The sequence below is a fragment of the Gopherus flavomarginatus genome, chromosome 14 (genome assembly GCF_025201925.1).
Source record: "Gopherus flavomarginatus isolate rGopFla2 chromosome 14, rGopFla2.mat.asm, whole genome shotgun sequence".
Lineage (NCBI taxonomy): Eukaryota > Metazoa > Chordata > Testudines > Testudinidae > Gopherus > Gopherus flavomarginatus.
The window spans coordinates 38306151-38320004 of record NC_066630.1 but is presented as its reverse complement, the minus strand read 5'-3'; the positions used below and the strand labels follow the sequence as shown (position 1 = coordinate 38320004).

Sequence of the window (13854 nt, the reverse complement as noted above, 5' to 3'; positions counted from 1 at the left end):
GAACCATGTTAATGAAGTGTGGGTTCTCAGTCAAAAGGAAAGAATTTTGTTGCATAAACAAACTAGGCAATTTTTTTCATCAATTACCTCTTTTTGTAATCTGGTTCTTATCACAAACTTATCTATGGTGGTTTCTGGATGGGTTTTTTTGCTACAGGTGCTTTACTGTGGCTATGTGGCCTACATGATGTGACTGAAAAACTATCATTGGCAGATAACTCTAAAACTATAAAAAATGATGGTGACCTTGAAGGTGGATAGTCCTCAGAATCCTGTATGTTGAGAATGGATTCTCCTAAACAAAAGTCAATGCAGTTGTTTAATTATTACCATTCTGCTCATTTAGTATCACTCATTGCATTCACTGACTCATAGACTTTAGGGTCAGAAGGGACCAATATGATCATCTAGTCTGACCTGCATAAAGCAGGCCATAGAACCATACCCATCCACTTCTATAACAAACCCTTAACCTATGTCCAAGTTATTGAAGTCTTCAAATTTGTGGTTTGAAGACCTCAAGCTGCAGAGAATCCACCAGCAAGTGACCCATGCCCCACGCTGCAGAGGAAGGCAAAAAACCTCCAGGGTCTCTGCCAATCTGCCCTGGAGGAAGATTCCTTCCTGATCCCAAATATGGCGCTCAGCTAAAACCTGAGCATGTGGGCAAGACTCACCAGCCAGCACTCAGGAAAGAACTCTCTGCAGTAACTCAGATCCCATCACAGACCACTGGGCATACTTACCTGCTGATAATCAAAGATCAATTGCCAAAATTAAGCTATACCATCCCTTCCATAAACTTATCAAGCTTAGTCTTAAAGCCAATATGTCTTTTGCCCCCACTACTTCCCTTGGAAGGCTGTTCCAGAACTTCACTCCTGTAATGGTTAGAAACCTTCGTCTAATTTCAAGTCTAAACTTCCTAGTGTCCAGTTTATACCCATTTGTTCTTGTGTCTACATTGGTACTAAGCTTAAATAATTCCTCTCCATCTCTAATATTAATCCCTCTGATATATTTATAAAGAGCAAGCATATCCCCCCTCAACCTTTTGGTTAGGCTAAACAAGCCAAGCTCTGAGTCTCCTTTCATAAGACAGGTTTTCCATTCCTCGGATCATCCTAGTAGCCCGTCTCTGAACCTGTTCCAGTTTGAATTCATCCTTCTTAAACATGGGAGACCAGAACTGCACACAATATTCCAGATGAGGTCTCACCAGTGCCTTATATAATGGTACTAACACCTCCTTATCTTTGCTGGAAATACCTCACCTGATGCATCCTAAAACTGCATTAGCTTTTTTAATGGCCATATCACATTGGTGGCTCATAGTCATCCTGTGATCAACCAATACTCCAAGGTCCTTCTCCTCCTCTGTTGCTTCCAACTGATGTGTCCTCAATTTATAACTAAAATTCTTACTATTAATCCCTAAATGCATGACCTTGCACTTTTCACTATTAAATTTCATCCTATTACTATTACTCCAGTTTACAAGGTCATCCAGATCTTCCTGTATGATATCCCAGTCCTTCTCTGTGTTAGCAATTCCTCCCAGCTTTGTGTCATCCGCAAACTTTATTAGCACATTCCCGCTTTTTGTGCCAAAGTCAGTAATAAAAAGGTTAAATAAGATTGGTCCCAAAACTGATCCTTGAGGAACTCCACTAGTAACCTCCTTCCAGCCTGACAGTTCACTCTTCAGTACAACCCGTTGACATTCAGTACTACTTTAAAGGTGAAATTGTAAAAAGATTTACCTGTTTATTTTTCACAACTGCATCTAAAATGATAGTATCATAGAGTAACAACTATATATTTTTTTGCTCAAACATGAGAATTCGAGAATAGTCCAGAAGGAAGACAGGCAGTCCTTAAGAAAGAAGTATGAAATAAAAAAGTTTACCAACTTGAAGATCCTGCGTGTTCAGACATGTTCCTTTCATCATCGTTAATTCAGCTTCCTCCTGAGAAGGAACACTTCTCATGATGTTTCATTCAGGCAACCAGGCCTTGCATTTCTTGTACTGTTTGCATTTTGAATGCATGCCTGTCTTACCTACAGGTAGAGGAACTTCATTAAAATATTCCCAAACTGGGTCTCTTTTACAGCCTGCTGCCATTATAGGTTTTCCCTTCTAGTGAGAGAATGGTATGGTAGATCTCAAATCAATGAAGGCTACACTCAAACCTCAAGACTTCTGGAATATGCTGCTCAGTTTCACTTTCGTTTCTACTGCCTGTCCCTCCCTTCTCACATTTATCTCCAAACTTCTCCTTGTCCAGATCTATTCCACCCCCAACCATCTTCCATTCATTGAACTTTTTGAAACTTTGCACTTTTAGAGAGAGGTAAGGGATTGACTGTGTACACAAATTTGCAGAGGAACAATTGGGTCGAGATCTGTTATTTCTCACCTCTGTTTGTTTAAAAACATTTTTGCTGTAAACAAGCATGTTGTCTCTGAAAAGATAAAGCTGCAGTTTGAGAATGGCAAAGCTAAGCATCTCTGATAGTGCTCAGTCTAGAAGATACTGAGTCCCATTGGGTAGATAGAAAGATTAACCTAAATCTATACAGAAGCCCTTGAAACCCCATAAATGTGGGTCCCTAATCATGAACTGCTGGAACTTAATTACAAAACTTTTCTTAACCATTACATGAATATTGTCTCATACTATAGAATTAGAATTTATAATCTCTATTCCATGATAAGATATGTTATAGCTCAAAGATATCTTAATTAAACCTGTCTTTAGACTTTTTCCCCCCCTTAAAGCGTTTTATCAAAAAAAATCACTATCCACCCTGGGAATTCCCTTATGTATTGGTTCCTTCCTCAAAAACAAACAAGATGCCTTAATGTGGGCAGAAGCATGATCAAAGACTACAACTTGGAGTTAAGAGATCTGGGTTCTGTTCCTGTCATATTTTACTGCTTTGATTCTTTCCATCCCCAAATGAGGTTAACCGTTACTTCACAGGGGTATTGAGAATTAATTACTAAACTCTTGGATCCTTAGTGCCTCCTATTTGAACTTGGGTATTCTATTGTACAAAGTAGTGAAATTACTACAGTAACCAAAGTACTGGTTCCCCATCAGTATGTTTGACAACTGTCCATCAAAATTGTTGGATGTTTTCTAGATGGTTTGTTCTTGGTCTTTCAGATTGTGAATCGGCACGGTCCCGAGGCAGACAGGCATTTACTACGCTGTCTATTCTCGCACGTGGATTTCAGTGGCGATGGTAAAAGCAGTGGCAAAGATTTCCATCAGGTAAATTCTGCACTTTTTATTGGCTTATTGCAAAGCTCGCAGGCCATTTTAAGCACAAAGGCAGGATACAGGTTATAGTCTTCAGTTAATTGGTGGAAAATATCCATGCACGGTTTTTGAATTACAACTCCTTTTGTTGGTTCTCTAGTGAGAAGGTGGAATTACTGCGAGCTTGTCTCTCTTTTAAAGAACTGACTTAGAAAATCTGTTACTAAAGTGTGCTGGCCCCACTTTTTGTTTGTTTTTTTTTTTTGGCCGCAGGCAGTCCCTTCTTAAAATATCCCTTACCATTTTAAAGCTTAGTCCAAGCTAGTGATACAATGAGCAACTATTTTACACACTTCCAAACTACTTAGACTTTTGGGGCACACCCATTTCCTGGCTTAACCTCCATTCTTTCCTAAAATCTCTTGAGAACCACTGCCTAATTTAGCATACTATGCTGCTATTTGTTGTGCATACAGACATGATCTATACTAACATCTGTAGGAGCCTAAGACAAGTGAAATAAAGTATCAGACTTCCACATTAAGTTTACTTTGCCAAGTGACTGAGCTTGTCTAGTCTGGTTTGGTTAGCTTGTCTAGTCTGGCAAATATTAAAACCTAATCTTTAATGACAAGTAGACAGTCAAATTCTGCTGGACACTAGTCTGTCCCCTTCCATGTTTCTTGGTACAAAATACTGAATTCAAAAGCTGAGGCACTCTAAAATCTGACTGGGTTATTGCTGCTATGGCTGTGGAGTGAAAAGTAAAGTGATAACTTAAATGCAGATGCAATATGTCAAAGCAATAGCAGATTTACAGTTACCTTGTTCTTTTCAGACTCAGTTTCTGATCCAGGAGTGTGCGTCGCTGATTACAAAGCCAAACTTTATCTCGACGCTGTCCTACGCCATTGACAATCCATTGCACTATCAGAAGGTTTGTATACCCTATTTTAAAAGGGTCAGTCACGGAAAAATAAGTCTCTATTTTATTGTGGAATTATGTAGAATGTTTTTAATGAGTTATGTTTAAAATGGCTTTTTAAACAGGAAAACTTGTCAAAGATGGCAGTGGCATTCATTCAGAGTGTAACTAAAGACAAAAAATCCAGCACAAGAGGAATGTGACAGAGGTTTTGCTAGAGTTGGAGGGGAAATGGTTTAACCTATAGGAAGGAAATTAATCTACTTTTACATTCAGGAGCTGCTGTTTTCTAGACTTTGATGGATTAAAGGGGTGCTAGTGCGGGAGGATTGAGGACAGTTTCTTAGCTTCAAGAACAGGATCTTTAACTAGAGTAGGACATGGCGTGCTTCCCTTGTTGCCTGAAATCCTCACTGGCCTTGCCTTTTTTTATAGTTGTTTATACCTTCTGTTTGTATTTACTGAGATTTAATCTCTTAAAACAAACTCTTGTCTTTTCTAGTACCAAGAATTTTAAAAACTGAATAGTCTTACTCTCCTTATCTATTGTCACTCCCTGTACTTCACTCAAGCTTCCACAATAAATTTAAATTAGTCAATTTCAGGTTCTTACTCATTCCATAATGCAGCAATGTTTGGATTGCAAAGACTTGATGGGAATACTTAAAACCAAGGAAGACTCATACCTCTACTTTCATGAAAAAATATTTACTAAGTTTAAGCCTTCCTTTATAATGCTAACATTGAGTCTAAACTTTATTCCCTTATGTGTTGTGTTCCCTCATGTGATATTAGCTAATGCTAGTTGTTCATGTGGAAGTCTGGGATTGCACTGTCTGCTGTATCTAACTTTATTCTCCTACTGCTCCTCTTACTTTACCACTTTCACAGAAGCACTGTAGTAGTGTCCAAGCCACTTTAGAAAGGGCCTTTCTCTTGATTAAAGTAAGCTGGTTTAATAGTGTTAAACTTTTGTGATTTTGAACATTTTGTGTTTAGACCTCAAAACAATCAAAATACAAAATAGGTCCCTAGTGCTTCTATATTTTTATGTTGACATGGAGGAGATCCTGAGAACAACAGCTTAGTAGCTGAACTAGTGTAACTTGTGAGAAGTATGTGTGGATTTAAACTTTCTACCAAGCATGCGTCATTTTGATATTAACTCCTGAAAATGGCAGGTTTTGCTTGGTTTTTTGACTGCTCTGTTCAGGCTTTGTGAGCTAGTCTACTGCAAAATGGCTTCCCTTCCTGCAAATAAATTTACCTCTCCTGCAAATAAAACCTCCAGGCTGTCTTTCACACTACAAGCTAGACCATCTGTATAAATAATTCATACTTTATTCTGTTTCAGAGTCTAAAGCCTTCACCCCATTTATTTGCCCAGCTGAGTAAAGTTATCAAATTAAGCAAAGTTCAAGAGGTAGGTAAACATTTTGTTTCCCAAACTAGCTGGTTAAGTTTGTACAGTGCAAAGCTTGACTGAAATTAAATGCATGATAGGTTCTTACTTTCCTCTCATTTGTTCACAGGTGATTTTTGGTCTTGCTTTACTGAACTCCTTCAGCTCAGATCTACGAGGTTTTGGTAAGTGAGGAGTTTGCAAAATACTACAGCAAAGTCGTGTCAAATTTAAGAACAATCCTGACAGCGTTTTAGGGTCTAGGTTACCTGAGTTTGCTTCTGCAGTTGAAATCAGTAGGCACTGGAGCAGGAGTTGTTCCTCTGCCATTTCCCTAGTTCTGATTCACTATAGCCATATCTGTTGCAGACATACTGCAAAGTCTGTCTTGCCTACTAAAGGTGGGGCTGAGGGGTACAGAGCATGAAAAGGATATTGTCTATCAGTGGTAGACAACTGTTTTAGGTGATGTGCAGTGTGTTAAATATGCCCGGAGCAATGGATGACGAACAGAACCAAATTAAGTCTTTGACTAAGTTACATTTTTAAAGTAATTTTCAGACTTTAATTATAGCCTCTCTTCTCTTCTTACAGCTGCCCAGTTTATCAAACAAAAACTTCCAGATCTGCTGCGTTCTTACATTGACGCAGACGTCAGTGGAAATCAAGAAGGTGGCTTCCAAGATATTGCAATAGAGGTCCTGCACCTCCTCCTCTCCCATCTCCTTTTTGGGCAGAAAGGAGCCTTTGGGGTTGGACAGGAACAGATTGACGCTTTCCTCAAAACATTACGTAGAGGTTAGTAGAACATTACCACTCAGCCTGTTTGAATGCCTGTCAAAATGTACCAACAGCCTGTTGTTCCAGTGGCAGCAGTGTAGTGGTCTAATAGGATGCTTCGTGCATAAGGTGTCATGAGGCTAAATCCACTGAACAAGTACTCTGTTGCAGTGTACCACTTAATCATGTTGGTTTGAAATAGTTGTAATCTTCTTTCCATGGGTATGCGGTAACATACTATTTCACTATACTAAAAAGAATCTGCAGAATTTGAGGGGTATGCAGCCTACCTCTAGGAATACCCAAATGAACAGGCTTTAGATAGTGGAGAACTTCTGTCCTGTTGCAAAAGTTCATTTGTTGTATATTTTTCTTCTTTGTAGCTTTAAACATCCATAGTACATGATCTTTCTAAAACAGGGAATTTTTCAGAATGCTAAATGAGGGGAAGTTGGATTGATGGGATATAGTTAAGGCTTCATACTATTTACATTAAAATCAGTGTCTTTTGCTGCAAGTCCTAGAATACAGAAGTTCCAGGAACAAGTTTAGGGGAACTTTCATGGGAACTTTCAGGGAACATAACTTTGTATAAACTTTTTACTGATGCCATGTATGTTGTGGAGACTACCTCTGTCTGTGTGACACTATGGCAGTTGAAATAATGTGTGTTCAGTGGGTGAGGTGGTTTCTAGCAAAATATTCTTAAAGGAGCAGTACATTCCTGACTTGAACTCCTTTAATCTCCTCTTCGTCCTGTCCTTCCTCACTCCTCCTTAGTTCTAAAAAGAACTAGATATAGTGTGTCTAAACAGATACATAGAGCAAGACAGCTGCTTTTTTTGCATTATTCTAGTTTATGCTCTTAAGTATTGTCTGCTCTAGAGAATTTGGTGTGCTAACCACCATTAGTTCCCTTAATCAAGCCAATAACTTGTGCCACATGCTCCCAAAAGTACACAAGCAGTCACACTAACTTGTTTTGAGGGAAGGCCAACCCCTAGGTGGTTCCTACTGGGCTAATCTGTTCTGTTGTGGATGGGTTGCTGGCATAATAGCCCAAAACATAAAATTTAGTCATCTGTCCCATGGTGCATCTGTCCCTTGAAAACCTCTCCCTCCTGGAATGGAGAGGAGCACCCCACACTGATCCCCTATTCCCAATATTTTCTGGTGGAAGGGGACAGCTGCTCTCTCCTACTGTATTCTTCAACCTGTGCTTTTTGGGTGATTGTGCCCTCAAATCATTCTAGCACCTGTTTCTGCTGCAGTTAATAGCTTTCCCAAGCAGCTGCAGTGAAACTGTAGAAGTCTTGTCAATTTCATGCTGCTCCTGCAGTTTGGGGAAGCTGTAAACAGCAATAGAGGACCTGGAGCTATGTTGGTAGGCTAGATGCAGTCATTTTTCTCAGCTTATATTTGGTAGCTTTTCTTTGCAACTGTAGTGGCTAGAAATTTAAAAGGTTCAATTCTTCAGGAATTGGAAGCTTTCCTGAGGGAGGCTCAAAGCCTTCATTTTACTGGAGCAATGTGTAATAGTATTTTTCAAGGCAATCTTCATTTGAATATAAGTACTTAAAAACAAAGAATCCTAATGGTCATTTGTGACTTGAAGTAGTAGTGTAGAATTTCCTGTTTGTTAAGCCATTATAATGCATCGTAATACATGCTCTTCTCTCATTTTTAGATTTTCCCCAGGAGCGTTGCCCCGTGGTGCTTGCACCACTTCTATACCCTGAAAAACGGGACATCCTAATGGATAGGATCCTGCCTGATTCTGGAGGGATAGCCAAAACAATGATGGAGAGCTCTCTGGCAGACTTCATGCAAGAAGTAGGCTACGGCTTTTGTACAAGGTTTGTAGGAAAACTGTGTGGCGAGAGAGCGCGTGCACATCAGCCCTCTTGCCTGGGAACAGTCCCTTTTCCTTTGCAGTAAAGGAAAAAGAGTCCTAAAGTAACTCCACTAACCTTGGTGTACAAAGTAGTAACATGAGATTGCTTGTTCTTGGTTTATGGTATGTTCACTTCCACTGCTGTGTATTTTCTGATTGTAAATGTAAACTGGCTTCTGTTGACCATTCCCATCTAAGCAGTAGAGGTAAACTGTTCACTTATCAGTCCCAGCTGTATTTTCTTTTTACAGAAAATACCTAGATAATGCACTTTCTTCTAGTTCTTTGCTTCCAGTTCCACGCGCAGCGCCAGGTAGCTAGGCAGAGCTTCAGAGTCTGTGCGTGAATGAGATGATAGTGTAGAGAAGAGGGGTTTAGATTATTAGAAACTGGGGAAACTTTTGGGATGGGGGAGCCTATACAGGAAGGATGGGCTCCACCTAAACCAAAGTGGACCCAAACTGCTGGCATTTAACGTTTAAAAGTTGCAGAACAGTTTTTAAACTGAGATGGAGGAAAGCTGATTGTCCGATATTGATAGAGATTCTCTATCCTCTTCCATCCTCTCCTCCTGACTAAAACCTAAAGTACGGGCCAGATCAGAAGAGAAATATTCACATAAAGAATCTGACACATCAGAAAAGGGCAGACAAATAAACAGTGAAAAGTTTTTAAAGTGCTTGTACACAAATGCTAAAAGTCTGTCTAAGATGGGTGAACTAGAGTGCCTTGTGTTAAAGGAGGATATTGGTATAGTAGACATCACAGAAGCCTGTTGGAGTGTGGACAATCAATGGGACAGTCATTCCAGGGTACAAAATATATTGGAAGGACTGAACAGGTTGTGCAGGGGCGGCAGGAGGATTGGCAGTGTTTGTGAAAGAAAATGTAGAATCAAATGAAGTAAAAATCTTAATTGAATCCTCATGTTCCATAGAATCTCTGTGGATAGTAATTTATGCTCTAATAAGAATATAACAGTAGGGATCTATTATTGGCCTTACCGACCAGGACAGTGATAGTGACAATCAAGTGCTAAGGGAGATTAGAGAGGCTATCAAAATAAAAAACTCTAATAGTAGGGGATTCCAGTTATCCCCATCTTGACTGGGTACATGTCACCTCAGGATGAAATGCAGAGACAATTTCTCAATTCTTTAACTGCTTCTTGGAGCAGCTGATACAGGAACCCACAAGGGGAGAGGCAATTCTCGATTTAGTCCTGAGAGGAGCGCAGGATCTGGTCCAAGAGATAACTATAACAGGACTGCTTGGAAATAGTGACCAGAATAACATTTAACATTCCTGTGATGGGAAGCATACTTCAACAGCCCAACACTGTGGCATTTAACTTCAGAAAGGGGAACTATGCAAAAATGAGGTTAGTTTAACAAATTAAAAGGTACAGTGACTAGAGTGAAATCCCTGCAAGCTGCATGGACACTTTTCAGAAACACCATAATAGAGGCCCAACTTAAATGTATTCCCCAAATTAAAAAACACAGTAAAAACTGAAATAGCCGGCATGGCTTAACAAATGTGAAAACTGATTTAAAAGGCCATGAACAGAGGGTAGGAATAAACGGTAAATTTTCAGAATGGAGAGGGGTAACTAGTGGTGTTCCAAGTGTCAGTCTTAGGACCAATCCTGTTCAACTTACTCATAAGTGATCTGGAGAAAGGGGTAAACAGTGAGGTGGCAAAGTTTGTAGATGATACTAAACTGCTCGAGATAGTTAAGACCAAAGCAGACAGTGAAGAACTTCAAAAATCTCACAAAACTAAGTGATTGGGCAACAAAATGGAAAATGAAAGAAGTAAAGCACACTTGGAAAAAATAACGCCAACTATACATACAATATGATGGGGGGCTAATTTAGCTACAACTAATCAGGAAAGAGATCTTGGGGTCATCCTGGATAGTTCTCTGAAGATGTCCATGTTGTATGCAGCAGCAGTCAAAAAAGCAAACAGGATGTTAGGAATAATTTTAAAAAAGGGATAGAGAATAAGATGGAGAATATCTTATTGCCTTTATATAAATCCGTGGTACACCCACATTTGAATACTGCGTACAGATGTGGTCTCCTCATCTCAAAATATATACTGGCATTAGAAAAGGTTCAGAGAAGGGCAACTAAAGTGACTAGGGGTTTGGAACAGGTCCCATATGAGGAGAGATTAAAGAGGGTAGGACTTTTCGGCTTGGACAAGAGGAGGCTAAGGGGGGATATGAGAGAGGTATATAAAATCATGAGTGGTGTGGAGAAAGTGAATGAAGAAAAGTTTATTTACATGTTCCCATAATATAAGAACTAGGGGCCACCAAATGAAATTAATGGGCAGCAGATTTAAAACAAATAAAAGGAAGTTCTTCTTCACACAGCACAGTCAGCCTGTGGAACTCCTTGCCTGAGGAGATTGTGAAGGCCAGGACTATAACAGGGTTTAGAAGAGAACTGGATAAATTCATAGAGGTTAAGTCCATTAATGGCTATTAGCCAGGGTGGGTAAGGACTGGTGTCCCTAGCCTCTGTTTGCCAGAGGGTGGAAATGGATGGCAGGAGAGAGATCATCTGATCATTACCTGTTAGGTTCACTCCCTCTGGGGCACCTGGCATTGGTTACTGTCAATAGACAGGATACTGGGCTGAATGGACCTTTGATCTGACCCAGTACGGCCATTCTTATGTTCTTAGGTTCTTAGAATTTTCCTTTCATGCAAGTTGTCAAGCTTTAAACACAGGTGAGTGTTCACATGAAGATCAGTATTAGAGATCTGTATTGAGTTCTAGAATGCTGGGCAGGAAGAGCTTCACAAACAGTGAAGTTATGCAGCATTGTGAGCAGTAGTGTCAAGGAGTGGACTATTGACTATACCGCAGAACTTACACAGCTTCCCTGCCAATACCTTATAGCATGATTATCCTTACAGCTGCCCCAGAACCAAGTACCTGCCAGGCTTCTTGTTTCTTACTGTAGGTGAAGAACCCATCTGGTCAATACTTGCTCTTAACTTCAATTAACACAGTAATGTGCAATACTTCACTTATGAATAAGTTCTGTATTACTCTGAGGGTATATCTGCATGACAAGCAGAAAGTCTGAGTCCTGTCCTACAGACTTGGGCTCTCTACAGCACTTAAATAACTGTGTAGATGTTCAGGCTTGGGCTCTGAATCTCAGGGGTGGGATTGAGTCCAAGTTCTAGCTCACACCAAGTGTCTACACAGCAATTTTTAGCACTCTAGCATGAGCCCAGGTCTGTAGACTCTGTCTGAGACTTGCTGCTATGGGTTTCTGCTTGCTATATAGACGTACCCCAAGAGTCTGCCTGTGCTGCTTAGCCAGAAGTTGCTGTGGCAGGAGAGAGCTGGGGGGAAGTCCTCTCTTCTCCCCCCCAGAGCATCCTCCTGCACCCTGAACCCCTCATCCCTGGCCCTGCCCCAGCCCTGAGCCCCCTCTCCCATGCTGAACCCCTTGGCCCTATCCCCACCACATGAATTTTATGTGCACCAATGTGAATGTGATATGTCACCACCTCCATATTAGTGCACATAACAAAATTCATTCTGCACATGTGTGGGGAAAAATTAGAGGGAACACAGTTCCACACTTTAAACATTTCTTCTGAATAGCCTTAAATACCTCCCCACATTGTTTGAAACCCATAGATGGCATCAGTATCCAAAGGTGAAAATAACTTTGGTTTAAAAATACCTTTTAATTTAGATATAATTTATGCAGTTTAAGTATCTTCCCAGTTCAGATAAAAATCAAAGGTATTCATAGTCATAATTATTGATTAAAGGAAAGTCAAAATCACTTTTTTTTTTTTAACTTATGCTCCTATAGGCTAGGTAACAGTCTACATTTTCAGAGTAAAAAAGGAACTTCGAGGGATATAAAGATCTGAGCTGTAGGAAACAATTTAATTTGCCTTTTGTACTTGGCTCCTGCAGTTGACTTAACTGCTAAAATATTTCATGAGTTGAAATTCCATTGTGTAGTGTTATTAAGATGACCTTGGTCTAACTGAGGAAAATTTGACAACTGTAGAGTGAATTTATACATGGTAATTTCTCACAAAGCGTGTAGTCATGGTCTCAAATACCTGTTGCAGATGGATGGTACTTAATGAAGTTTCTGTAACCATTGGGTATTCCAGCTATGTCAGAACCTAAGATGGTGTTCATGAGTAATCTACCTGTAGACTTTTGACCCCTTTCCTGTCTAATGGAGAGCTGAGAGCATAGCAAAATCCTACAGTTTAATTTGCATGAACTATATGCAGTGGTCAAATACAGGTCACATGGTTATTACTTGGTGGAGATCTATGGTTTTGAGTTGAATATATATATATGGTAATTTCCCAAAATATGTTTATTGCAAACACTGGATGTTTATACATAGTCATCTTGGCTGAACATAAATACAGTTGCTCTCTGGGTTACGCAAAACCCGACTTACAGAAATCCACACTTACGGGGAAAAAGTCCCATAAGCTAGAAATAGGAGGGTTTTTTTCATAATGGTCAGATATGTTTCCGATTTATGCAAAATTCAAGTTATGCAGGATGTTCTGGAACAGAACGCTTGCATAAGTTGAGGAGCGTCTGTAGTGTGAATTAGAAAGCAAGAACCCTTCTAACTGAAAACATTGCAAAGCCAAGCAGTCTCGTACTCCTTATTGTATGCAAAATCGGGTTGAAATAGCTAACTTTTTGTCTCAGTGTGTTACCTTTAACCAGAAAATCTCACTCTAGTCCCTCTTGTGTTACTCTGGCTGTCATGTTGAAACCTGCTTTGATACTGTGATCAATGTCTGTCTTCTGGTTATATTTTTAGTGTTGAAGAATGTCGCAACATAATCATGCAGTTTGGTGTTCGGGAGGTAACAGCTGCCCAGGTTGCCAGGGTTTTGGGAATGATGGCTCGAACTCATTCAGGGTTGACAGAGGGTATTCCATTACAAGTGAGTAGTCTTACTGAAGAGTGATAGTAAACAGTGTACGTTCACTCTTCTCACTAAAATGAAAACTTGTCACTAAAGCTGAGGACTCTGGGAGTTGTTGCTCCAGGATTCCATTTCTGGCTCTGCCACTACTGTTGCCTTAAGCAAGTCACTTAACTTGTATTCTTCACTTCACATTTTCATTCCTATTCTGCAGAGGGGTATTGCATCACAGTGAGGCATGTCTGTAAAGTGCTTTGATTCTTAGGAGAAAGGTGCTATTAAAAGTGCAGAGCTCTTTCTTCCTAGCTTACTTAACGGCTTGATTTTACTCATAATGGGACGTTCTGAAGCTCTGGTTTCTGGTGCTTGGTTAAGTTTAACTAGTATATAATCAGAGACATTTAATTTGCAGTCTATTTCGGCTCCTGGCAGTGGGATCTGGAGTGATGGGAAAGATAAAAGCGATGGAACACAAGCCCATACCTGGAATGTGGAGGTCTTGATTGATGTTCTTAAAGAGCTGGTAAGTTTGACTTCTTGCTTGTAATATATCAATATAGACTATTTGTAATTAGTATTCAGAGCAACCAGTCAATTCTGGTATACTTTTCTCAGGAGTAGAGTAC

At 39.9% G+C, this 13854-nt stretch overlaps 1 protein-coding gene across 13 annotated transcripts in view; it reads left to right on the top strand.

Annotated features, from left to right (window-relative positions):
- CNOT1 (CCR4-NOT transcription complex subunit 1) overlaps positions 1–13854 on the top strand; it is a 107699-nt gene that overhangs the window by 24001 nt on the left and 69844 nt on the right. For all 13 annotated transcript variants that reach the window (XR_007769342.1, XM_050922951.1, XM_050922955.1 and 10 more), the window contains exons 3-10: positions 3175–3282; positions 4109–4207; positions 5550–5618; positions 5728–5782; positions 6192–6395; positions 8065–8233; positions 13120–13246; positions 13641–13751. Coding sequence is in view for 12 of the 13 variants with exons in the window: in XM_050922951.1 (XP_050778908.1) it covers positions 3175–3282; positions 4109–4207; positions 5550–5618; positions 5728–5782; positions 6192–6395; positions 8065–8233; positions 13120–13246; positions 13641–13751 (942 nt within the window). In the remaining variant the exon portion in view is untranslated. The remainder of the gene's footprint in view (positions 1–3174; positions 3283–4108; positions 4208–5549; positions 5619–5727; positions 5783–6191; positions 6396–8064; positions 8234–13119; positions 13247–13640; positions 13752–13854) is intronic.